At 41.9% G+C, this 27,778-nt stretch overlaps 1 protein-coding gene across 1 annotated transcript; it reads left to right on the top strand.

Moving 5' to 3' along the window:
* The first annotated feature begins 55 nt into the window (after nt 1-55).
* Mcee (methylmalonyl-CoA epimerase) lies at nt 56-27,778 on the top strand. Its single transcript, XM_021659950.2, has 3 exons — nt 56-258; nt 9,514-9,851; nt 27,485-27,778. The coding sequence occupies exons 1-3, from the start codon at nt 213-215 to the stop codon at nt 27,635-27,637; spliced, it is 537 nt and encodes a 178-aa protein (XP_021515625.1). The 5' UTR covers nt 56-212; the 3' UTR covers nt 27,638-27,778.

The raw sequence follows: 27,778 nt of genomic DNA on the forward strand, positions 1-27,778 counted from the left end.
TTCGGCGGCCCCACGTCCCGCCCCTTGCCCTCTCTCCCTGCTCTTTGCAGCTGTCAGTCCAGCTTTCCCAAGGTTATTTCGGGATCCTGAACTCGCGCCCCGCCCCCGTCGTTTCCCCGCCCACTTCAGCTTTAGACACGCCCAGTCCCCGCCCCCTGCCTAGTCCTGTTCACTTCGCCCTAGATCACCGTGCGAGCGAGTAGCTTCAGGACATGAACGGTGTAGTGAAGGCCGCCGCGTGGGCTGCGGGCGCTACAGGTGAATACCGAACACCGTCAGGGGCTCCGGGACGCGGGGCGCGTTGGACGGGAGGTGGGTGGCCAAGGGCTGGGTCTGAAGTGCTAGGCTCCCTGAGCTGCGTTCTCTTAGCGCGGGAAGTCATTATTGTCCATCTCTCTGCTATTGGGTTGCCCTTGGCAAACGTGGACCAGACAGGTCACCTACCCAGGAGCACAGGTAAGGCAGAGACTGCAGTAAATCTCGAGCTACTGTAAACACGCTGTAAGAGACGGGAGAAACCAGCAAAGTGGCAACTCCTGTAAAGTCTGAGTCCAATCATGTTTTACACACCTACCCCATTATGTTTTTCATCTGACATAAACATAAAAGGGAAAGGAACAAGCAGAAGGATTCATAAGTTCCTTGAGTTCTTTCGACTTCTATCTCTTTTCTTGTTAGGCAGAATCATGGTGACATATACCCAAGTTTTCTGCCTGTCTCACTTTTTCCTCTTCCATTTTCTTTTCTTTCAATGTTGTTTGCTACCCTCCGTCTGGGATTTTCTATTTGGAAGAAAATATAAGGCAATATCGTTCCAGAGATACTCTGTTACATTTGTGGCAAATCCTTTAGCTAGCTAGCATACTCAAGAGGTGTTCAGAGGACTTGACTTTTATTAATATTATGCTTCTTGCCTGGAAATTTCTATCTCCTCTCTGCTGAAACCTACTAGTCATTATTCAGAGTCAGCTCTGAAACTGAATTTGTTTTTTTGTGGATCCGTCTAACCTTTCTGGCCAATCACAAAATGACTTTTCGGCCCTAACCCCCCCCACACAAAAGGTACAACTTTGTGTGTGTGTGTGTGTGTGTGTAAGTGAGAGAGTATTGTATCAAAAGGCAGAGACAATAGTTAAAATAATCTTCTGGTTACTAGCTAATGCTGAAGTTTTGCTAATACTCCCTGTTGATAAAGTTTTCTATATGCCTGGTCAAATATAAGCTGCGGTCTTGGCTCATTCATCGTAAGTTGTTTGTTTTTTTTTTTGTTGTTGTTGTTTTTGGTAACTGTCTATTAAAGCAGAATCACATATTCTCTTTTGCAAGCTCTTAGAAAAAAGGCATTGCTTGTCATATATATGCTAATGATATTAAAAATTGAGAATCTGGGCTGAGACTGGAACTCTGTAGAGTGCTTTCCTAATGTGCTCAAAGCCTGGATTCAGGCTTCATTCCCACACAAACCACCATGGTGGTGAATATCTGTCATCCCAGCACTTGGAAAATAGACAGAGAAGGATCAGAAGTTCACTTTCATCCTCAGCTACAAACCAAGTTTGAGGACAATCTAAGATACATGAAACTCTATCTCAAAGTACAATAATATATTCTTTTTAAGTTGAGGAGAAAAGGGTTGTGAAGGACTCGGGATATAGTTTCATGGAGCAGTACTGGTCTAGTGTATGCAAGGCCAGGGGTTCCATTCCCAGCATGGAAGAAAAAGAAAAGGAAATGGGCTACAGAGGAATGAGTTTGACACAGTAGTTTCTCAAATAAACTCTGATATTGACAAACCTGGGCTCCAGGCTCTACTTCACCACTTGAAGTGATGCCAAGGAAATGAACCTAATCTCTGTGGGCCTAATTCCATATTCTGAAAACGGGGGCCATAGTACCCAATCTCCAGGATCACAGTAAAGATTAAATAACAAAGGTAGTCGGTGCACCTTTGTCATTATTTCTATTTTATCTTTATTTTATGGCCATGTAGACTAAAAGGCAAAGTTGTGCTACCATACCGTCCCCTCCCACATGAGCATTTGCGCTTTCACAACGTAGTTTGGAAGGACAATGGATTTGGCAAGATTTTGTAATAGCATTGATGCATAAATATAGCAGTGAAATAAAACCATGGGTCTGTACGGAGTAGAGGGTAGAATCCAATTTTACTCTTCCAATTCTGTCCTTTACAGATGATGAATCCTAGCAGTTAGTGAAAACGAGGAGGGTTCCTAGAAACTGAGGCATATAGCATTGGGAGGGTGGAGCTGGTTTATAGGTGCTCAGAGGCAGATTTATTATTTAGTTTCCACTTCTACGGTATATGAAAAGAAGTCCCCAAGTGACAAACTGGTCATAAGCTGTATATGTGAGTCAGGATAGTTTTGTTGTGAGCTGCAGATCAAACCCAGAGCTTTATGTATGCTTAGCAAGTGCTCTGTCACTGATCTCTACACTTCTGTCAGTGGGAGGGTTATTAAGAACAGATTTTAACTCAGAAGGACTGTAATTTGTATTCCTTTACCAAAAAGCAAGCACAGAGGTATGTCTCTAATACCGTCAAGATGTCAGCAGTCAGAAAATACTTGAATACTTTCAACTGTTTCTAAAACCACACACCTCATGATACATTCCAGAGTGAAAGATGAGTTAGGGGCTGGTGAAATGAGCCTATAAATATTAGTATTGGGGAGGTGGAGGCAAGAGGATGTGTGGCCTACCACTGCAATGTGGTCAAACTACCCAAGGTGACAGCCTCAAAGAAAATTGACTCTCCCTCTCCCACCAGCCGTCAGTTGTCAGTACCGCTCAGCTAGAGATGGGACTTCATGCCCACCTCCCTTTTCATGTTAGGATTTTGTCTGGATTGAATTTTTGTATGTCTTTTGAATGCTGTCCTAACTGCTGTGAATTCAGATGCAAGGCTGCACTGCTGTATTCTTTGTAGTTATTATCCACTGCTTCTGGCTCTTACATTTTTTTTCCTGCCCCCTCTTCCACAGTAATCCTTGAGTTTGGGAGGAGGAGATAGGGTATATATGCTCCATTTAAGACTGAGCAATATCTCATTTTCTATATCTTCACCAGTTTCAAGTCTCTGTGTTAATCACCGTATACCTAAATAGAAGCTTCCCTAATGAGGGTTGAGAGATGCACTAGTCTATGGGTATAATGATAAGTCATTAAGAGTCAGTTCAAACCTATGCCCATTTAACAGTGTGATAGGGGTAGGGCCTATGACCTGTCTAGCCACAGTTTCTTTACTTACAATGGTGTTGGGTATGGTCTCAACTTATGGAACAGGTCCTTTAAATCCAATCAGAAAGTTGGTGGTTACTCTCATCACATCTTTGCCACATCAGTGGGACTGTCTTGTCAGCTGGCGATTGTAGCTGTCAGGGTTCACAGTTAGGGAAGACTGATGAATAATTTACTCTTCAAGCAGTGTGCATAGCACCTTCCAGCATCTGAAAGAAAGTCGACAGTGACGAAGCCTCCAGTGGGTACCAGCTTGTTTTCTTCGTGTTTTGTGACTTAAGTATGTGGTATATCATCAGCAGTAGGAGTTCGGGAGGCTAACTAAAAGCATTGGCACTAGCTTGTAGTTTGGGGACTCTGTGGTACTCATTAGGCTTAACAGCTCCAAAAGAGGTAAGCCATTTTGGCACTGCGCTTTTTATTTGTTATTCTGTGTATCAAGCAGAGGCGTTGTTGCCTCATTATAAGGCAACTCCATTTAAATTATGTCATATATATAATATGTATTTATAGTATTTATAATTTATAATATATTATTTATATTATAGTGTATAGCATTGGGGTTTATAAACTGGTTTATAGGTTGCTGAAAGGAAGATTTATTGTTTAGTTTCTGTTTCTATGTTAGAGGAAAAGAAGTTCCCCAAATGAAGAAATAGTCATGAGCAGTATATATGAATCAGAGGGCTTTTATTTTGTTTGATGTGGGAGATAAAACCCAGAGCTTTGTCCATGCTAGCCAAGTTCTGCCATTGAGCTATCCTCCCCCATCAGAGTTGGAAGTGTGTGTGTGTGTGTGTGTGGTGTTGTGTATGACTATCCACAATATGTATATGGAAGCTTCTGCAGTAGTAAGTTTCCATATGGTCTTTAGCATTAATTATCCTTCACCCTCTTCCCTCCTACCCCCACTCAATTTAACCCTTCCTCTTCATTACTCCCTTTGATACCTCATGCTACCATCTTTTATCTTGTAGTCATCTTTGTACTCCTGTTTTTAACCCTCTTGCCTATAAGTGTCATACAGGTCTATTCACAGATGGTTGTGCAAGGTGACTCTTCCTTAATGACAAATTAAACATTCTGAAGGTCAAAGGATTGAGACTCTGTCATACTGTCTTTGTCTGAGCTGGAGCAGAGAACCTAACACTAGAGTTATGACTTTCTAAGAGTCTGAATAAAAATAATATTTTTATTTTTATAAACAAAAATAGGAGATGGCTGAGGAGATGGCCCGGTCAGCAAAGTGCCCGCAAGTATGACGACCTGAGTGCTGATCCCCAGCACACATGTAAAAATCATTAGGTATGATTGCACATATCCGCCCTAGTTGTGGCACTGCAGAAGGATCACAGCCAGGTTTCCAGAGCTCACTGATAGCCAGCCAGTCACCGTGGGATTCATTTAGAGAACTATCTCCAAAGCAAACATATAATTTCATCATCTGGCCTTTGTGAACACACACACACACACACACACACACACACACACACACATGCACTTGGCTTGATGTGATAATCCATAATATATACATGCATAAGAATATCACATTGTAAATTTTCAGCATATATGATTTATACTTGTCAATCATATCTCAATAAAACTGTAGGGGGGGTAGAATCGCATCATTTTAAACTCTTTATTTCCGGTTGCTTGGTCTATAAGATTTTATTCACAGACTCTTGCTGTAAAATCATACTTCTTCCTCCTTTAGATAAAGTTCCTGTAACTATGAAAAATGTAAATATTTGTTAAATTTGTGATCTTGTACAAGTGTCATCTTTATCATGTTGCAGAATGGCTTTATAACCCGAAAGGAAGCTCACATGTATTAAGCAGTTACTCTCTGTCTGAGCTTTATTTCTATTGTGGTGAAGACACCACAACCAAGGCAACTTACAGAAGAAAGAATTTATTGGAGCCTTTAGTTCCAGAGAGCAAGTCTGTGACCATCATGGTAGGAAGCACGGCAGCAGGCAAGCAGGCAGGCATGGTGCTGGAACAGTAGCTTAGAGCATGCATCTTTATGAGCAAGTGGGGTGGAGAGAAAGAGACAGTAGGTCTGGTGTGGACTTCTGAAACCTCAAAGCCCACCCTCAGCGGCGTAACTCTAAGAGGAAGGCCACACCTCCTAATCATTCCTCCACAGTTTCACCAACTGGGGAGCAAGCATTCAAATATACGAGCCTATGGGAGCTGTTCTCGTTCAGACCACTGGCAACCCCCATTCTCTCTTCCCTCTAGTCTCTAGTAATCACCATTCTGCCTGCTTCTTTACTGTGAACTATTTTAAATGCCTGATATAAGTGGGATCATACTGTGTATGACTTTATGTCCAGCTCTGATCATTTAGTGCAATCTTTTAGAGGTTCTTCCTTGTTAGAGTGTCAGTAATAGACCATTGTTTGTCTTGTGGGAATATCGCTGCTGTAAACATGTATTTTGTTTGAGTTTTTATTTGCAGGTTTGTTTGTTTTGAGTACTTAGGAATAGATATTTGGTCCTGTGATAATTCTGTGTTTAATTTTTGTTTTGAGTAATTGCTGAACTATTGAATTACAGCCACAGCATTTTACCTTTGTTCAGTACTGTACACACTTTTCAACTTCTTTCTTTTTTCCTTGCTTTTTTGTTGGGCATAAAGCAGTGCATTTCACCGTGGATTGCTCTTGTCTTCCTTGACAAATACCAATGCTACTGAGTGTCTGATGTGCCTGTTGACTGTTTCTGTATCCTATCCTTTTATCTGTCTGTCTGTCTACCTAGCTGGCTAGCTATTTGAGGCAAGGTCTTCCTGTGTAGTTCTGGCTGGCCTGGACCTGCTTTGTAGACCTGGCTGTGAACTCCCAGAGATCCCTCTGCCTCTGCCTCCTGAGTGTTGGAATTGAAGTTGTGTGCCACCATGCCAGCCCTGTCCCTTCATTTTTAAGAAAGATTTTTGTTTGTATATAGTGTGTTCTGCCTGCAGGCCAGAAGAGGACACCAGATCGGGCACCAGATCTCATTATAGATGGTTGTGAGCCACCATGTGGTTGCTGGGAATTGAACTCAGGACCTCTGGAAGAGCACCCAGTACTCTTAACCTCTGAGCCATCTCTCCAGCCCCTGTCTCTTCATTTTTAAGTAAACTCTGTCACTGAGTTTTCACTGATACCACAGTAACTTTCTACATCATTCCTAAAATATGTGTTATTAGGGACCAAAAAAAGTAAATAAAAAGAGAGTTTTTTTTCTCTCTCTCAAACCAGTTATTTTATCTCTAGAGAAACCAGTTACCATTTATTTCTAGAGATAAGATGGTATCAAAAGTTTAGTAACTATGATATAAAGATACTATTATCTTTCTCACATATTAAAGAAAGTTTGTTTTCTATTAAATCAGAAGAACCAGCTGTTCTAGTGAACCAAATTATAGATTAGAAGCTATAGATAAAACTGCCACTTAGGCTTGCTTTGGCGTGCCAGAGTCTGTGTTGTCCTTAGAGCAGAGGATATTAAAGTTTGCTTTCACCTGACCAACCTGTCATTTGTTTCTTTGACATTTCTGTATGTTCCTACCAGTAGTTCCTGCTAATAGTAGGACATCAGAGATGGGTCCTGGACACAATATTTGGCTTTTCTCTACAAGTTCGTACAGCACAGACTATCAGGAAGCTCACTGACATTATCCATCTACGGTGTCTTAAAACTAGAAATACTTTTTGTATTGAACCCATTGCAAGCAAGTATCTTCAGGAGGGGTAGCAGTTCGACTAAAGATGTCGCTATCATCTGTGCATTGTCCTCCACTGCTGGATCCTGGGAACCTGGGAATAAAGAAAGGGCAGACACGCATACAGAAAACCAGGATGGAATAGGCTATACTCACTTTGGTGGAGGCAGCAGCACAACCTTGAAACTCAGCATGTGTTTTATATGTAGCAAGTAAGGGGTAGGTGAGCTTTTTTTAGGTGGGAGGTCTCTGTAGGGGAACAGTTTCAGTCATCTGGGAGGAGGAGGCTGCTGTTGCTAGATTTTGTATACATTGGTCAGTTGTTCCTAAACATATTCCTACTTGGACCAGAGGAAGGCTTGGTCATTCCCACAGGTCTAACCACTGGGGTCCTTGACATGGCTGTGCCCATCAACAGAACACATTCACTCAGGACCTCATCCACTCCACCACATTTGTAACACTGTGCCTTATTGAAATAGGTTTATGGAAAATGTTCATGCAATTCACTGACAAGCTATCATTTTATGTCCTTAGCTGACCCAGTCCCCCAAGTAAGTGCCCCAACGGGTGAGGTGTTCATGGGAAGGACCAGGGATCAGAAAATATAGAAGACAGGTATCTGGGACCAGAAGTCTTGCACAAGCTGATGATTTCTACCAAGGAAGTTTATTAAGAAGGACAGAATAATGTGTGCTCTTTGTAGGGTGAGACTGGACCATAGTCAGCAGAAAGCTTAATCAAACACTATCGACCAAGAGAACACAGCTGCCTGAAGACTGATAACCACAGCCCTTCAGGGGCAGAAATTTAGATTCCCAGGAACTGAAACATCAACTCCTTTGAGGCCCTGGCTCTGGCCCCAGACCCAGACCTTGTCAGTTCTGCCCCTGGGCAAGTACATAGAACTAACATCCCTCTTGTCCTTTTCTCAGGGCCCCTCTGGCTCCCAACACTCAGAAGTGAGAGTGGGTGAATTCACTGTTTGCCTGAATAGAAAACATCATAATGTATACAGTTTTCATTCTGTGGAGTATTGATCTTAAAACCCAGTGTTTAGGAAGTAAGGAAGCAGAGTAACAGATGGAGGGACCCTCCCCCCCACACACACATACACATCCAATCATCTTCTCCGGTTGCTGGATGTCTTAGTTAGGTTTCTATTGCTGTGACGAGCACCACACCAAAAGCAACTTGAGGAGTAAATGGCTCTTGGCTCTTTTTATCTTATCCTTCCAGTAACAGTCCATCACTGAGGAAACTCAAGGCACGAGCTAGAGGTAGGCACTGATGCCATGCAGAGGCCATGGAGGAGTGCTGCTTGTCTCCCATGGCTTGCTTAGCCTGATTTCTTATAGCACCCAGGACCAGCTGCTGAGGAATGGCAAAACCCACAAAACCCAGATGATTCTGCCTAGTGTCTGACATAAAACTAGCCAGCAAACAGAGTGAAAGGGGCTCTCCACAGTCCAAAGTAGTGCTACCTCTATTCTGTCAACATTATATAAAGGAAAAATGTAAAACTCTGGCTCAGAAGAAACCCTAACATGGTATATATACTTTGCTCTTGTTTTCCACTGAGAAGTTAGATGTTTTTTTTTTTTTAGCTGATATTAAATAAAAATAAAAAAGTACACCCAAAGTACTGCCTAGGTATGCCTTTTGTGAATTCATTCCATGATGTGAAACAAACAAACAAAAAAATGTGTACAGATTGGGAAGAAAATTGCCTGCTCTTATTGAGTGTGTGTTGTTCATTGTCACATTCAGACTTATGTAAAATGCAAACGTCACTGAGTACTCTGAATATTGCAATGAGCCCTAAGTGTTACCAGAAATACAAATTACTATGAAAACTGGTGTTCTTTGTTCAGAGTGAAAGGGAAGCTCAGAATTGTATTTTAAAATGTATTTTATTACTTTTAATTATGCATATGTGTGTGGGCCTGTGTACATCAGTGCAGACGCCCTTGGAGGACAGAGGCACACGCTCCCCTGGAGCTAGAGTTACAGGTATTTATTAACTGCTCAACATGGGTGCTGGGAACCGAATTCAGGTCCTCTCCAAGAGCAGTGAGTGCTCTTTAACCTCTGAGTTATCTCTCTAGCCCAAGAATTAGATTCAAGTTCTAGACAAATAGCTTTTTCCCCTGTAGTCTGGACCTAGAGCCTCATGCTTATTAGTAGGTAAAAACTGCACTATTTAGCTATATCCTTGGCCTTCTTAATTTTTCATTTTAAGATAGTCTCAATAATCTGCCCATGCTGGCCTTGAACTAGTCTGCAACTTAGGCAGGCCTTGGCCTTCCGTTCCTCTTGCCTCTGCCTCCAGAGTAGCTGAGTTATAGATCTGTGCCATCAGGGCTGTGTGATACACGGCTTGTTAATTCATGGCAGAGAGGAGTGAGTGAATAGTTTTCACACAAGTTTTTCATCATAGATAAACAGTGAATTTTACAGCCCTTTGGTAAGTTTTTAAAAATAAATTTAGAAGGACATTAATTCTCAAAAGAGAGATGTCAATTGCTGTTCGATTTTTCCAGGGTTTTTCTCGAGAGTCCAAACTGCAGCTGCAACAGGGAGAAGTTTTTCCACATCACAGTCCCTGCATCAAGCATCAAGTCCTGTGTGGAGCCTGGGCCGGCTCAATCACGTGGCCATAGCAGTGCCAGATTTGGAAAAGGCGTCATCATTTTATAGGGATGTTCTAGGGGCCCAAGTAAGTGAGGCTGTCCCTCTTCCAGAACATGGAGTATCTGTTGTTTTTGTCAACCTGGGAAACACCAAGATGGAACTGCTTCATCCCCTGGGGAGTGACAGTCCAATCTCAAGCTTCCTGCAGAAGAACAAGGCTGGAGGAATACATCATGTCTGCATCGAGGTACCTCATCATCTTAATGTCTGCTGTTTGGGGTCTCTCTCTCACAAGCTTTGTACCCCTTAAGATTACATTTCGCCAGAACCTTTTATTAAGTTTCTTTTTAATTTTTTTATTTGTTTTTACTATTAATTACACTTTATTCATTTTGTATTCCCCCATAAGCCCCTCCTTCCTCCCCTCCCGGTCCCACCCTCCCTCCCCCTTCCTCATGTATGCCCCTCCCCAAGTCCACTGATAGGGGAGGTCCTCTTCTCCTTCTGATCTTTCTGATCTTAGTCTATCAGATCACCTCAGGAGTGGCTGCATTGTCATCTTCTGTGGCCTGGTAAGGCTGCTCCCCCCTGAGGGGGAGGTGATCAAAGAACAGGCCAATCAGTTCATGTCAGAGGCAGTCCCTCTTCCCATTACTATGGAACCCACTTGGACACTGAACTATCATGTGCTACATCTGTGCAGGGGTTCTAGGTTATCTCCATGAATAGTCCTTGGTTGGAGTATGAGTCTCTGGGAAGTTCCCTGTGTTCAAATTTTCTGGTTCTGTTGCTCTCCTTGTGTGGTTCCAGTCCTCTCCAGCTCTTACTATTTCCCACTTCTTACATAAGATTCCATGCACTCTGCCCAACAGTTGGCCATAAGTCTCAGAGTCTGCTTTGAATGTCTGCAGGGCAGAGGCTTTCAGAGGTCCTCTGTGGCAGGTTCCTAGGTTGTTTCCTGTTTTCTTCATCTTCTGATGTCCAGCCTCTTTGCCTTTCAGGATGGGGATTGAGCATTTTACTCTCTCTTGCTTAGTTTCTTTAGATGTACAGTTTTTAGTAGATGTATACTATGTTATGTCCACATGTGTGTCTTTCTGCTTCTGGGACAGCTCACTCAGGATGATCCTTTCTAGGTCCCACCATTTACCTACAAATTTCATGATTTCCTTATTTTTCATTGCTGAGTAATACTCCATTGTGTAGATGTACCACAATTTTTGCATCCATCTTCAGTTGAGGGGCATCTGGGCTGTTTCCAGCTTCTGGCTATTACAAATAAAGCTGCTACAAACATGGTTGAGCAAATGTCCTTATTGTGTACTTGAGCCTCTTTTGGATATATGCCTAGGAGTGGTATGGCTGGGTCTTGAGGAAGCACTATTCCTAGTTGTCTGAGAAAGCGCCAGATTGCTTTCCAGAGTGGTTGTACAAGTTTACATTCCCACCAGCAGTGGAGGAGGGTTCCCCTTTCTCCACAACCTCTCCAGCATGTGTTGTCACTTGAGTTTTTCATCTTGGCCATTCTGATGGGTGTAAGGTGAAATCTCAGGGTCGTTTTGATTTGCATTTCCCTGATGGCTAATGAGGTTGAGCATTTCTTTAAGTGTTTCTCTGCCATTCGATATTCTTCTACAGAGAATTCTCTGTTTAGCTCTGTTCCCCATTTTTTAATTGGATTACTTGGTTTGCTGCTTTTCAGCTTCTTTAGTTCTTTATATATACTGGTTATTAGTCCTTTATCAGATAGAGGGTTAGTGAAGATTTTTTCCCAATCTGTAGGCAGTCGTTTTGTTTTGATGACGGTATCCTTTGATTTACAGAAGTTTTTCAGCTTTATGAGGTCCCATTTATTGATTGTTGCTCTTAGAGCCTGTGCTGTTGGTGTTCTGTTCAGGAAGTTGTCTCCTGTGCCAATGAGTTCAAGGGTATTCCCCACTTTTTTTTTCTAACCGATTTAATGTGTCTGGTTTTATGTTGAGGTCTTTGATTTACGTGGACTTTAGTTTTAAAAGGAATTGTACTGTTATTCTTCTTTAAAGTTGAGTGTGTGTGTGTGTGTGTGTGCGCGTGTAGTTTTCCTTTAAGAAACTATAACAATGGTATTAACGTATTTTGAGGACAGCTAGATCCAGGAGACTTAAAACAGGCCACCGAAGTGATTGTATTGATGAATGCGGCCACTCTTGTGACAGGAATGTGAGTGCTTTTCACTATCACTATGAGGCAAGTAGGCACATGAAGAAAATTTGTAAAATGAGAATTTCATCAACATGCCAAGGTTGTAGTTACAGCGCCAGGGATTGAACTGAGGGCCCCATGTGGGTTAAGCATGTGCCAGACACTGGCCTACATCCCAGCTGAAATAGTCTTATGATTCTGTTCTATCCTTAAAAATTGAATAACTTATTCCTTATCACAAAACCAATTCGTTTTCAACATACCAAGCCATGAGTGTGGAGGTCAGAGGACAACTTTCAAGAGTCAGTTCTCTGCTTCTACCATGTGTGTTCCAGGGATCGAGCTCAGGCCATCAGGCTTGGTGGCAAGCACATTTATTCACTGAGCCGTCTCTCTAGGCTCTGAGTTTTAAATGTCTCCAAAACTTCATTTTGCTAACCCTATCTGAGAAAACATGAAGAAATGACAATAATGTTCTCATTAGAGACTATTTATCTGTAGATGGTCGTATTTGAACAACGTGACTGTTAGACTACCAGCAGTGCCAGTTAAGCTTTAGTTTAAATTAATTTGATGGGACAATTCATGGGCTAGACATAATGACAAAATTAATGGTAAAGCCTCAGTTCTGATCCAGAAGAGTGCTAGATTGACTAGAATGAAGTCAAGGACATATTCATATATGAGAGCCTATGTTCTGTTAAGTACCAGGAATCAGCAAAATACATGGACCAAATACTCAGTGAGGAGGGGATATTTAACCAGTCAAGAGGACCCTACTTTGATAATGGAGTTAAGATGTGTGTCTTCTCAATAATACAAGTGAAGTAGGCAGATCTGAAGTACTTGATACACATTGTTTTATTTAACTCTCATAGCTGCTCTGTTAGGATGCTACTAACCCATACGAAGGGAGAAAAAAAACAAGATTTGGTTAATGTGCATACAGTAACGTTAGATGTACATGGCAGGGCTCAGGTTCTGTTTTCAGGGTGTTTCTGTTAGGCCAGTCACCTTCATTGTATGATCAGACCTTATAATTTGGGGTTGGGGAAACTATCCAACACAGACCAGGGACTGCAGAATCCTGGTGTTTACCCTTTCTTTCGCTAATTTGGGTGGAGGTTTTATCGGTAGACAGAGGGCTTATGTAATCCGCCCCACCCCCTCCACCTGGATGAAAAGTGGACCATCTGCCTTTGAGTGTACTCTCCTCTCTCCGACACTATGTGGTCTAGGTTCCACATCAAGAGAGCTCATGCCATCAAAGGAGGCCAGCTGTGAGTCAGAAGTTCAGTTAAGTAAAGAAAAGTGGGAGTCCAGTCAAGTAACAGCAAATTCAAAAGTAGAGATCAGAAGAGGGAAATAGAAATGTTATGAGAATAAAATGAAGGTAGGTGACATGTGACAGTCTGGAAAGTACTCAGCTGCTACTTCAGTCTGACACTCACCTGTTGCCCTGAAGTCACCACACACAGAAGTGGCTTAATTTCATGGATTTTATTTTCCAGTCCTGAACTGTCACACATCAGTCATTGCTGTTCAGAAGCCAACGGGAAGGGAAATTAGAGCGAGAATAAGGCTAAGTGCCTATTGGTGACTTAGGCATTTTATCTGTCATGTCTGCTCTTATCCTGCAGGCCTGAAGTTAGTCAGCTGGTACTTGTGGCTGCAAGAGACACTGGGGAATGTAGTCTGTATCTAAGGAGCTACCTGTCCCGCTGAAATAAGTTTCTATAATTAAAGGGAAAAAAGTGAGAGCATCAGTCTGAGCCAGGCTTGGCTATCAATCGCTACAACACTTGGCAAATTTAATTTATTTTTCAGGGTTTATTTTATGTGTCTGGGTGTTCTGCCTACATGTATGTCTGTGCACTACATGCATACAGTTCCTGTGGAGGCCAGAAAGGGGCATAGGACCCCCAGGAACTGGGGTTTCAGACAGCCGTGAATCTCCATGTAAGTGCTGAGGCCTCCAGAAGAGCAGCAGGTGCTCTTAACCACTGAGCCATCTCTCTCCAGCCCCAACGTGGCAATTTTTAAAAAGAGGTATTGCCAAGATAGCCTATCCTTCTTGCTGAACGGACATATGCTCCGAGATTAACGCATTAGTTCCTCAGAGCAGGTGGAGCACAATCTACTGCTTTCCTTGGACAGAAAACATATTTTTGAGTATGAATATTGAGATTTCAGCCTCAGTGTATTTCAGGACTGAGTCAATGTGTTCTGGCTGCAGGCCTTGGGTCTTGAACTGTCTTCTAAAGTACCAAGTGTGATAAGGCCAATTCAAAGCCCTCCCTGTGGTCGGCATTCCGGTTCCTGTGCTGTGCGGTAGAGCGGTACCACAGCGCCATTTGGTTTGCTTGGGAGCTTGAGTCAGGGAGCTGGAGATCTGCTGCCCAGTTCCTGCCCAGAGTTTCTCATGGGACACAGGTCAGCAGTGACCACAGTGCTGTCCCAGATGCCTCACTCAGGTGACTGGTAGTGAGCTCACTCTTACAGCTTGCCAATCAGCTGGACCTTTTTTAATAGGAGGTCCTAGAGGAGACCTCTTTGGCTTAACACGCTAAGTGTAGCTCTGAGGATAGCTGGATTTCTTTCCTTCTGAGTTTGTGTGTGTGTGTGTGTCCCACAAAATCAGGGAAGACTGTGTGCTGTCTTCTGGTGGGGCCTTCTGCCCTTGCCTACTGGTAATATGCAGGATTGAAGCAGGCCTCCTTTGAGAGCAAGTCCCCAGACCCTGACTTTAAAAAAGTGTATGAGTGTTTTGCCTGTATGTATATATGTACCTGGTACCTAAAGAGGATAGAAGAGGGCATAGAGGGCACTGGATCCCCAGAACCGAACTTCAGCTAAGGTGATTGTGAGCTGCCATGTGAGTTACAGGGAAAGAACAGCTGGAAGAGTAGGCAAATGCTCTTAACTGTTTAGTCATCTTTCTAGCTCCTAGCTCCTGACTCTTAGTGGGAAGAGCCATGTTTTCAAGATGCTATTACTGTGAATGTGTTCTGAGAAAAAGGAGAATATGAATTTTTTAAAAACTCTACAATAATTTGAATTTCAAATGACCAGAAATGGGGAACATGGGACCAGCAGCATTTGCATATGCAAGAAGGAACAACATGTCCAGCCTTTGTGAATGCAAGAAGACTCAAGAGTGTTGGCACTTGACAAGACAGGAGGCTCATAAGCACCACATCACAAAAAAAGTGTTTCCTCTAGCATTTTGGTCACATATATCATTAAGATATGTGTGTTTCTTTTTGTTGCATGACTTTTCTGGGAAACAGGAAAGATGTCTGTCTGAACTTGAGGGAACCTACAGCCCAAAGAATAACTCATCCAAGTTTAACCTTGATGAGTAGAATGGGTTTAATTGGGGGTTTGCTTACCAGGTGGTGGATGACAGAGGAGGACTGCATCTAACTGCAGAATGAGCACCCTGCCTACCTTATTTTATTAGTTTCTCACTCTAGAGCAGAGCTGATGCCATAGACTTAGAGTACCACCCAGTATGAAAGCAGCAGAAGTGACTACAGGCTTAGGTAACAGGGTACAAGTAAACTCAGATCCAGCAAAGTCACACTTCTGTACACTCTGTTCTTGCTCTTCCTGGGGATTCTGTTGGCCTCAGAAAACATTGTCCTGGGTAAGGATGACTTTGTTTTTCTGTAGTCTGCAACATAGACAGCTTAATGCAGTTGGCCTCAAAATGGAGTCATTCTGGGTGGGATTTGGAGAACTGCACTTCTGTGAGTGTTTATAGTTCTTCTCTAGCTTGTCTGTCTTTTGCTGTTTCTTTCATAATATCATATTTTCTTTTATCATAAGTCTACCCATTGGAGAATTAGCTTTCTTCTGTTGAGTATCAGATATGTTATTTCTCACTGGGACCTTATCTGAACTCTCTGATGCATAGTATCTACTGTGGACACACTCTATGGCTCTAGAAGTATAATAAATCATACTTCTGTTGATTGTAACCTGCCCAGTTTCTGGTACTGTACGATGCAGCTTCAACAGATGATATACAGCTCTGTAAAGTGAATAGAAACCATGCATGTTGAAAGATTCACACAGGATTGGTGTGTGGAGTACAAAAGCCTGGGCTGTATGTGAGAGAGTAGTGATGGACATGTGTGTGTGTGTGTGTGTGTGTGTGTGTGTGTGTGTGTGTGTGTGTGTGTTGGGGCAGGGTGTTGCCTAGCATGGAGATTCAGGGCTAGTCATGTGTAGAGTACATCATTGCAGGAGGACTTGAAGATTAGCATAGGGAGTCAGAGGCCAAGTGATATGAAATGTGTGCCATCATGTGAGTTGCCACAATCTGGAGCACCCGAGTGGGTGTAGCCATGATGGTAGATTCACTGGGCAAGTACTGAGAAGGAACAAACAGGAAGAGGAAGGGCCACACCCTGGGACTCTTGGTGCCTGTGAAAGATGAGGAGCCTGTGGTTTATTATCAGAGAGAAATAGGCCTGTTTGTATTATCAGAGAGAACTAGGCCTCCATGCACAGGAGGTGTGTACTAGCATGGTGAGTGTGAGCTGAGGTACAGAGCACAGCCACAAGGGGGGGCTAAGGAGTCAGCAAGCTGGAGCAGTATGGTGTAGACACATTCCTGGGAAGGAGCAGTAGAGACCAGTTGCCTCAGAGGATCAACCAGGTGAGTGACAGTGAGGGCAACCAGGCATTTGTACAGGGAGACTATTAGGTTTTATTTAAAGGTGATCTTACTTTTGCAGACTTATGAGAAAAAGTATATAAGAAAATATTATTTTTAATGTTAGGTAAATGTTTAAAATATGCAATACTAGTTGCAGGGTCGCATAACAGATAAGTTGTTTTTCTGTTCATGTTTTATAGCTCTTTTTTCATTGAGCCGTGTATGCCTTATGAAAGTTACGTGAGTTTAAAGTAAATGGCTAGTGAGATAACTTATTTCCTTCATCCTCAGGATGCTCTTGCTCTTCAACCAAGAAGAGATGTAGAGGAATTTTAATTTAGAACATGGCTGTTCTGGCAACAGATCACACCCAAAGACTTTCTAGGTCTGTGTGATCCAGCTGGAATACAAACACACCTTTAATCCAGGAGACAGGCAAGCAGATCTGAGTCCAAGGTCAGCCTGGGATAGAGCAAGTAGCAGGTAAAGTAAAGTAAAGCTTAGATCCAGCCATAGTGTACAGGCATTTAATCCCAAGCAATGAAGGTAAAGTTAGTTTTGTAGAAGGAAGGGCCCATGTTTGAAAGTGGTGTCTAATTGAGTAGCAGAAACAGTGATGAATCAGAGCAAGATTTGACATAGCAGGATACACCCAACTCTCACAAAAAGAGAGAGGAAAGGGAAGCTACTTAAGGAGCAGCAAGAGAGAGGGGAGGCAGTTTTTCCTGAGGCAGTAATAGAGAGACAGGTTGCAGAAAGAGAACTCAGATAAAGACTGAATGAGCCAGAGAATGAGAGGAACCAGGAGATTAGAGCAGATTGCTTGAGTTAGTTTGAGGCCAAGCAGAGTAATTCAGAGGTCAAGAGAGAAGCCAAATTGAATAAATTAGCTGTGAGAAGAGTTTGAGCCAGAACAGCTGTGTTGAACCAGACAGCCAAGAGCTCAGACAGAACAAGAAAGGGTAAACTTATTAAGCAGTAAGTCTCTGAGGCTGAAAACATTCTAGGCCTAGGTTAGATTGTATGGAGGCTAGAAGCTTCCAGGCCTGGGCCTAGGTTAGCAGACAAAGGCAGTAAGCCTCTAAGACAACAATTGGAACAGGTGAATAAAAGTTTCTTTTACAGAGAGAAATTCTACTTTCAAAAATCATCTCAGGGACCTAGAAAGATAGTTTAGTAAACTTGCCATACAAGTTTGAGTACCTGAGGTTGGTCCCCAAGTCCTTGGAAAGCCAGTGTGGTGGCCCTTGTCCATAATCCCAATACTAGGCCGACAGAAACAGAGACATCCCTGGGACTCACTGGCCAGCTAACCTGTCCTTATCTGTGAACTCCATGTTCAAAAAGACCTTGTCTTAAAGAGATCTAGAGAGTGACTGAAGAAGACGTGACCTCTGACCGGCATATAGCCACACAAAGAATAATTTTAGTCTAGTCCAACAGTGTCACAGACTCGTCCCATTCATCCTAGGAGTTAATGTAGGGACATCCCTTGAGTCTACACACTCAAGTTTGGTCTGGGAAACATAACGAAACAGCCTTTAAAAAGTCCATCTCCTTTTTGGCAATAACCCTCCTCAGGAAATCCTTCTGCAAGTGGTGTGTGTGCCACTGTCTCCTAGACAGAGTTTCATGGGATGGTAACACTTACAGGGAACGAAACAAAGCAGACGGGCCGCTTGGTGAGGTTTCGCTTCATTCTAAAATTGCTGTATAAGTGTATTTTATTACAGAGAAAGATGAACGGGCAGACTGTCATCATCCCCTGCAAGAGCATATCCGTGTTGACCTAACTTCCTCCCATGAGGCCCCACCTCCTAAAGGTTCCACCACCTCCTAACAGAGCTATGTGCTGGAGATTGGGCATCTAGGGGCTACTTGAGAGCAAAACTGCAGCACCTGTCATTAACAGTAGGCTGAAAGGGTATTTTGCTGTCAGTGGAGCCCAGCAGTTGGAAATGCTGTGCACACCTACGGCAAATAGGGAGGCCCAGGTAATGAGTGTCATCTGAAGCATTCCCAGGATTACGCAGGAAGCTGCTCAAGAGGCAGCTTTTAAAAGATCATTACTATACGGTGCCAGTGCAGGCCAGAACGGGACCCTGGGATTCGTGGAGCTGGAGTTACAGGTGCTGGTGAGCCACCCAGCGTGGGTGCTGGGAACTGAACTCTGGGAACAGAGCTTGGGCATTCTAGAAAAGCAACAAGCACTCTTAACTGCTGAGCAATCAATCCTGCCCTAGTCAAAATAATGTTATGTTTACACAGTTCATTTAGATTTAGCCTTTAGGGTAGGATTGAAACATAAATATTTAATCTAGACTTTTCACTTAGCTTTAATAGATTTAAGACAGGTTGAGGACTGACTGAATTCATTCATTATTGATACCAATTAACAACATTATATTTTTATGTAAAGTGAAATCTCTTTGTTAAATCAATCAAGCGATCATGAACTATTAAAAGTGTCACATTGTTACTTGTTCATAAAATGTTGCTTGTTTGTTAGACTGAGAATTATGTACCTTAGGGGTACAAGGTAAAACTTGCCTGCCAGCAAAGAAAGTTTCATCACTGTTGTTTTTTGGGTTTTGTTGTTGTTGTTGTTGTTTAGATTTATTTATTTTATTTTATGTGTATGTTTGTTGGCATGTGTGTATGTGCACCGCTTGCTTGCCTGGCACCATGAAGTCACTGGATACCCTGAGACTGGACTTACAGATGGTTGTGAACCTCTTACAGATGGTTGTGAACCTACACATAGGTGCTGGGAACCAAAACCAGGTCCTCTGCTAGAACACTGCTGAGCTCTTAATTCTGATTATGATGGTCCAAACATTTTAAAGCTTGAACAGTTATCATTTTTTTTTTTTAAGATTCGTTTATTTTTGTTTCTGAATGCTCTGTCTTCCTGTACAACTGCATGACAGAAGAGGGCATCAGATAGGTGGTTGTGAGCCACTATGTGGTTGCTGGGAATTGAACTCAGGACCTATGAAGAACAACCAGTGCTCTTAACCACTGAACGATCTCTTGAGCCTTGGCAACAGTCATTCTTAAATCACCATAAGAAGGGAAAATCAGCCTCAGCTCCCGACTTACATTGATACACGCAGTTGCTGGTATAAAATTAAAGTGGGAATCAGACAGCTTATTTACATTAATATACTGAGGACCCTGGAGAGTTATCTGAAGCAGAACTGCCAGTGTTTGCAGCATAGTGAAGGCACTTTTAAAGATGGATTACTATTTTTTTTTGCTTTTTTTAATTTATTTTTTATTTGTTACAATTTATTCACTTTGTATCCCCGCTGTAACCCTCTCCCTTGACCCCTCCCAATCCTGCCCTCCCTCCCATGACCCTTCCCCAGTCCATTGATAGGGGAGGTCCTCCTCCCCTTCCATCTGACCCTAGCCTATCAGGTCTCATCAGGACTGGCTGCATTGTCTTCCTCTGTGGCCTGGCAAGGCTGCCCACAACCTTAGGGGAAGGTGATCAAAGAGCCAGCCCCTGAGTTCATGGCAGAGACAGCCCCTCTTCCCCTTACTAGGAAACCCACTTGGAGACTGAGCTGCCACAGGCTACATCTGTGCAGGGTTTCTAGGTTATCTCCATCCATGGTCCTTGGTTGGAGTATCAGTCTCAGAAAAGACCTCTGGACCCAGTTTGCTTGGTTCTGTTGCTCTCCTTGTGGAGCTCCAGTCCCCTCCAGGTCTTTCTATCTCCCCCTTCTTTCATAAGATTCCCTGCACTCTGCCCCAAGTTTGGCTATGAGTCTCAGCCTCTAGTTTGAAACCTGGATCAGTAGAGTCTTTCAGAGTCCCTCTGTGATAGGCTCTTGTCCTGTTCCCTGTTTTCTCCCTCTTCTGATGTCTATCCCATTTGCCTTTCTGAATGAGGATTGAGCATCTTACCCAGAGTCCTCCTCATTGCTTAGCTTCTTTAGGTGTATAGATTTTAGTATGTTTATCCTATATTATATGTCTAATATCCACTTATAAGTAAGTATATACCATGTGTGTCTTTCTGCTTCTGGGATACCTCATTCTGGATGATCTTGTCTAGTTCCCACCATTTGCCTGAAAATTCCATGATTTCCTTGTTTTTAATTGCTGAGTAGTATTCCATTGTATAAATGTACCACAATTTCTCTATCTATTCCTCCATTGAGAGAATCTGTTTCCATATTCTGGCTATTACGAATAAAGCTGTTATGAACATGGTTGAGCAAAGGTCCTTGTATAGTTGAGCATGTTTTGGATATATTCCTAGGAGTGGTGTAGCTGGATCTTGAGGTAGTACTATTCCTAATTTTCTGAGAAAGTGCCAGATTGATTTCCAAAGTGGTTGTACAAGTTTACATTCCCACCAGCAGTGGAGGAGGGTTCCCCTTTTTCCACATCCTCTCCAGCATGTGTTGTCACTTGAGTTTTTTATCTTATCCATTCTGGTGGGTGTAAAGTAAAATCTCAGGGTCGTTTTGATTTGCATTTTTCTGATTAAGGTCATTGAGCATTTCTTTTAAGTGTTTCTCTGCCATTTGATACTCCTTTATTAAGAATTCTCTGTTTAGCTCTGTACCCCATTTTTTTATTGGATTACTTGATTTGTTGATGTTTAACTTCTTGAGTTCCTTATGTATTCTGGATATTAGCCCTCTGTCAGATGTAGGGTTGGTGAAGATTCTTTCCCAGACTGTAGGTTGTCACTTTGTTCTGATGGCAGTGTCCTTTGCTTTACAGAAGCTTTTCAGTTTCATGAGGTCCCATTTTTTTTGATGGTGGATCTTAGAGCCTGTGCTGTTGATGTTCTGTTCAGGAAGTTGTCTCCTGTGACAGTGAGTTCTAGGCTCTTCCCCACTTTTTCTTCTGATCGATTTAATGTGTCTGGTTTCATGTTGAGGTCTTTGATCCACTTGGACTTTAGTTTTGTGCAGGGTGATAAATACGGACCTATTTGCACTATTATACATGTAGACATCCAGTTAGACCAGCACCATATGTTGAAGATCCTATCTTTTTTTCCATTGTAAGATCTCCCATGCTCTTGGCTCAGCAGGATTAACAAAGTAAAAATGACCACCTTACCAAAAGCAATCCACAGATTCAATGCAATTCCCATCAAATTACCAACACAATTCTTTACAGACCTTGAAAGAAAAATTTTCAACTTCTAATGGAGTAACAAGGAACCCAGAATTGCTAAAAACAATTCTCTACAAATAAAAGATCTTCTGGAGGTATCTCCATCCCTGATCTCAAGCTGTACTATAGAACAACAGTAATAAAAACTGCATGGTACTGGCATAGAAACAGACTGGTGGATCAGTGGAATTGAAGACCCAGACATAAACCCACACACCTATGGACACCTGATTTTTGACAAGATGGGTTACTATTGACTTTTTTTTTTTTTATCACTTAGGGGGCTAGAATTCATTTCCCAAAGCAAGGTTTGTTTTGGTTTTTGTTTGTGTGTTTGTTTGTTTGGTTGGTTGATTAGTTTTTGCATTTCTTATATAGCTACTACATATACTTTCAACTCAGAAAATAAAGACATTTTATTTTATTATTTTCATAATTGTCAAATATTCAAAGATTCTTAAAGAAATATACATTTGGAATTAGAGCAGTGGTTCTCAACCTGTAGGTCAAAACCCCTATGGTGTGGGTAGTTGAATGACCCTTTACAGGGTCTGTCTAAGGCCATCGGAAAACACAGATATTTACATCATGATTCATAAAAGTAGCAAAATTTCAGTTATGAAGTAGCAAGAGAAATACTTTTATTGTTGGGCGTCACCACAACATGAGAAACTATATTAAAGGGTCGCAGCTTTAGGAACATTGAGAACCACTGAGCTACAGAAATGTTTTAGTGGTTAAGAGCACTCGATGCTCTTAGACCCTTGTCAGTGTTATGCCAGGATCATGAGACCCTCAGAGACCACCAGGAGACGACTCAGTGCAAAAGCAAGAGCACCTTATTACAAGAGTGATCGAACTCAGGACCCAAGTCTCACTGATGCAGCAGTAGAGAAGTGGGATCTTGAGCCCTGGGTGAGCAGAGTTTTTAAAGGGAAAAACCGAAAGCAGGGGATTTCCATGACAGCAAGCAGGGGGGTTCATGCCTTGGTGTTACAGAATTGGGTAAAAGTCATGGGGGTGAGGTGACCTTCTAGCTGAGGCACATAATCACAATTGCCATTCTTCTAAACTACATCTGGAATGTTGGGGAGAATTTTCCCAACCAATTCTCATTGAGAATCAGGAGAAGAAATCCAGGGAGATTGTCTCTGTTTTCTACCAAGTATTTAGTCTGTAATATTTCCTGGAAGCTGTTGCCAAGAAAGTTAACTTTGTTTTCTGCCAAGTGCACATTCTGTGATATTTCCTGGTACCTGAGTTCAGCTCCGGGTCAAGATGGTTTCTCATTTCAAAATGGAGTCAGCCAAGCTAACTTAAAACTCTTCATCAGGTCTTCACAACCTCCTGTAACTTCAGCTCCAGATGACCTGATGCTTCCAGCCACCAGCCAGCTGCACTAACATGCACATACCCAAACTTAGACATATAATTAAAAATAAATTAATATTGAAAAGAATTGGAAATTTCACAGCAACACTAGCAGAAGGATGGATATAGCACAAGATCTTCAAAATTAAAATGAGTCAGTGAAAGAAATAGTAATAGAAAAAAATGCTGGTCCAATATTAATTAAGAATTTTTAAAAGTAACTTGTTACATTTCAGAAGTATTTGTTAGTGTGCTGGCTAGGTTTTTGTCAACTAGAATCACCTGAGAGAAAAAAAAAAAAAAAAAAAAAAAAAAAAACAAACCCTAACTGAGAAAAGGCCTCCCTAAGATCAACCTGTGGGCAAGTTTGTGAGGCTATTTCTTGGTTAGTGATGGATGTGGGAAAACCTGGTTCATTGTGAGTGGTCCCCACACCTAGGTAGGTAGCCCCAAGGCGTACAAGAAAATGACTCAACTATCAAGAATAAGAATCCCAGTGAGTGCGGAGTTAAGGGATGATAAAGAAATAAAGAGACAAAAGCAAAAGCTAGCATGGAGAAGTCTTGCATAAGCTGATGGCTTACGTCAAGCAAGTCTATTGAGCAGCAGAGCTTCTTATATACTACTTACAGGGGGAAAACTGCCAAGGTCAGCAGAAAGCTAAAGCAGACAGTGTAGGCAAAGAGAACACAGGATGCCTCAGACACAGCATTAGGGCTGATAACCGCAGCCCAGGGTGAAAGAGTCAGATCCCCGAAACTGCCTCCTTTGAGGTCCTGGCCCCAGCCCCAGACTGGGTCTTTCTAAGTCGGTCCCTGTACAAGGACACAGAACTACTATTCTCTTTGTCCTTTCTTGGGGCCTCTAGAAAGCCTTGGATTGACGGGGCTCTCAAACAAGAGAAAAGGCCAGGGGGAGCAGGCCAGTAAGCAGTGTTCCTGCCCGGACTTTCCTTGGTGATAGAGTGTGATCTAAGGGTTGTAAGGTGAAATAAACCTTTTTCTACCCAAGTTACGTTTACTCATGATGTCCTATCTCAACAAAAGAAAGCTAATTAAAGCATTTAGATTAGGATTACGTCTTGGATTACGGACAATCGAATAATACAATAAATTATAGGATGTAACATCTAAATGGTATATATTTGTGCTTGGGTAGAATGCCCTATAAAATCTTGCCACAGTTTGAATAGAAGTTATCAAAGGGCACTATGTTTATATTATAAAATTTTAATATGGGAAGTAGAAAAATTATCAACCTCTAAATTCCCACCACTCAGACTGAACAGTTTTCAAGATCTTGTCACATCTCTTTTCTTTGTTAAACCATCATAACTTCCAACATGTCATTTTGCTTTTACCTCTCAAATAGGCATTCATTAAATGATATCATGCCAATCAGAACTAACGGTAGTTTTCTGAAATGAGCACCATCAAACTTACAAAATTGAGTTACAGATGTCATTTTACAGTTGACTTTCTCTAACTAACATTTAACAAGTATGTAATCCACTCATTACAAATGTGATTTATTTCTTCTGATTATTTATATTAAAGAACATCTTAGCTGGCCGTGGTAACACGCACCTGTAATCCCAGCACTCAGGGAGGCAGAGGCAGGCAAATTTCTGTGAGTTCGAGGCTAGCCTGGTCTAAAAGAGAGTCCAGGACAGCCAAAGCTACACAAAGAAACTCTGTCTTGAAAAAAAATAATAATGTACATCTTTACATTAGTGTAATTCATTTGTCACAGCTAACGAACCAAGGGTGAACCACTGTTAGCAACTAAAGTCTAGATTTGGTTCAGATTTCCATACCTTTTATTTAGTGACCCCTCTATTTTTTTGTTTGTTTGTTTCTTGAAACAGTTTCTCTGTGTAGCTCTGACTGTCCTAGAACTCGCTCTATACACCAGGCTGGCCTCAAACTCAGAGATCTACCTGCCTTTGCTTCCTGAGTGCTGGGATTAAAGGTTTGTGGCACTCCAGTGCCCCTTTTGTTGATGTTCCAGAATTTTATGCTAGACTCTCATGTCTCCTTGGACTCCTCTTGCCCCTGGCTGTTTCTCAGACTTTCCTTGTTGGTGGTGACCTTGACACATGAAAAAGCTTCCTAGTTTCTTTTAAGCTGTCTGCCATTGAGAGTTAGGAGTTCTCTGGTAGAATTTTGAGGGTCACTTATGTATACTATCATATCATCTTCAATTGGTGATACTTTGACATCTTCCTTTCCGGTTTGTATCCCCTTGATCTTATTTAGTTGTCTTATTGCTGTAGCTAGAACATCAAGTACTATATTGAAGAATAGACAACCTTGTCTTGTTCCTGTTTCAGTGGACTTGCTTTAAGTTTCTCTCCATTTAATTTGATGTTGGCTATAGGCTTGTTGTATAATAAAACCAGAATAGCTAAAACAATCCTATAAAATAAAAGAACTTCTGGAAGTATAGTATCACCATCCCTGATTTCAAGCTGTATTACAGAGAAATAGTGATAAAAAAAAAAAAAACTGCACGGTACTGGCATAGAAACAGACTGATCGGTCATTAGAATTGAATCGAAGACCCAGTATTAAATCCACATGCCTATGGACACTTGATTTTTGATAAAGAAGCCTAGTGTTTTTCTTTTGGTTGAACTGAGGTTGTTGATTTGGAAAGGCAGATGCCATTTTATTGTCTCACGTCAATAAATATAACACAGGAAGCAAGATACTTTCAATGTCATTGTTGACATTAACCTTGCCCATCTAACCTGAGAAATCAGTTCATTTTACCACTATAAAGTATCCATTCCTTTTCCCCATCATGCTTTGTCTTTGGAAGGTTGCCATTATGGGAAGCCCCAATTAATAAATGGAAAGTTACATCAAACTGAACTGTAGCTATAGTTTCAGCTCTTGGGAGCTATTTGGATCTATGTGGGTTGACATATTACATGATTTTTAAAAATACTTTCTGTTGTCTAAAGTGGGAGATGTGGCTCAGCAGTTAAGAGCACGCGTTGCTCTTCTGGGGAACTCTGGTTCTGTACCCAGCATCCACTTACCAGCTTGTGACTGTCTGTAACTCCAGTTCTAGGGAATTTAACTCTCTTTTGGCCTCTGCAGGCACTGGGCACACACATGGTACACAAACATGTATGCAGACAAAACATCCATACACATGAAAAAAAGAACTCTAAAATTTTCTAAACGTTCTTATTTCCTATGGCTGCAAACTCATAATCCCTGCTGGAACCCTAGAATCAAATATTTCTCCCAGCCCTGATCCCATAACTGGAGAATGGTGTCAGAAACCACAGTCTTGGTTGCTGAGTGTGCTGGTTCTGGTTGGAGTGTCATTGGTTCTAAGCCTTCTAACTAATACATATATCTGTATTTGTGTGTGTACCCTTGCAGAATGCATGCGTTGTCACTCAGAACCCTATAAACTCTCACTGGTACCTGCAGCCTAATCCATTATTACACAGAGTTCCCACTGTCCCCATCAATTGTCTGATCCCCCTTTCCTGCACTGCAAATAAACAAGACATTGAAGAGACCCAGCAGAGAATTGTACAACTACAAGTTTGGGGTCTTACAGTGGAGAGTAACAATTTGATTTCAGCTTTGTAGTGATCTTCATTTCTAGTTTTAATCACAAAGGTCATAAACAGGATTTTTTGGGGAACAGGGGGCTTGCGATCAGGGTTGCTGAGCACCTACTATGTGCAAACTGCTAAGAACATATTGGTTGCCTCATTTTAATCTTTAACCAAGTTGCTTGGTAGATGTTTGTGGCAGTAGATTTCCTTCACTGTAGGAAATACTGGAAACAATGAATTTGAAAAGACAAAAGGTTTATTCTGGCTCCCTGGCTTGGAGATCCCAGTCCATGACTTATTCTCTTCCTTACTTGGGATAAGGCAGCACTTCGTGGCAAGAAGCAAAAGACCAGCTGTGGCTACACCATCTCCTTCAAAGGTGTAGCTCTAATGTCCTGAGACCTCGCTCTAAGCCCTACCTGCTAAAGGCTCACCATCTCCCAACAGCACCACCATGGGGAGCAAATGTTTACTAATGAACCTTTGGGGAACTTAGGATCCATACATAACAACCTCCTTTTTTTTTTTTCTCATTATAGACAAGAAGCCCAACTCTCTCAGAAAAATGTTCGTTCAATATTAAAAGAAATGTATAAAGTATAACATACATAACGTAGGTTACAAAAAGAAACGTCCATTAACATAAAATCTCTTTGGTGTTGCAATTTTCATCTTTTTTTTTTTTCTCTGAAAAGTTTAGGCTTATTTTGTGGGTGCTTCTGTTTTGTTTAGGTGCTTAGGGTAGAACCCAGGGCTGGCTGCATGCACTCTGGGCAAGTGCTCCATGACTGAGCTACCCTGCCTCAGCACATGTGATGGTTTAGTAATAGTCCTGTCCAAAGGCAGAGGAAACAGATGGCCCAAGTTCAAATCATGCAGTAGCATTTGGTATTTTATTATCTCAGATGTACCCATATTTGTCTTCTTTTCTCAGGTGGACAATATAAATTCAGCCGTGATGGATTTGAAGAAAAAGAAGATCCGTAGTCTGACTGATGAGGCCAAAATAGGAGCACATGGGAAACCCGTCATTTTCCTCCATCCCAAAGACTGTGGTGGAGTCCTTGTAGAACTGGAGCAAGCATGATTTCTAATCGCGAGAAACTTACTTAATTGACCTGAAAAACCCTTATCAACACAATCAGATGTATTATGCTACTGCTTTTGCCACTTTAAAACTTTTAATTAATTACAGAGAGAGAAAAATATATGTACATGTGTATACTTA

The sequence above is a fragment of the Meriones unguiculatus genome, chromosome 14 (assembly GCF_030254825.1).
Source record: "Meriones unguiculatus strain TT.TT164.6M chromosome 14, Bangor_MerUng_6.1, whole genome shotgun sequence".
Lineage (NCBI taxonomy): Eukaryota > Metazoa > Chordata > Mammalia > Rodentia > Muridae > Meriones > Meriones unguiculatus.

Bases quoted from the DNA above. Each gene is read 5' to 3' on its own strand.
- Mcee (XM_021659950.2), top strand. From the start codon at position 213: ATGAACGGTGTAGTGAAGGCCGCCGCGTGGGCTGCGGGCGCTACAG. The intron at 259-9,513 runs GTGAATACCGAA...CGATTTTTCCAG, and splicing joins GTGGGCTGCGGGCGCTACAG to GGTTTTTCTCGAGAGTCCAA. The intron at 9,852-27,484 runs GTACCTCATCAT...TTCTTTTCTCAG, and splicing joins TACATCATGTCTGCATCGAG to GTGGACAATATAAATTCAGC.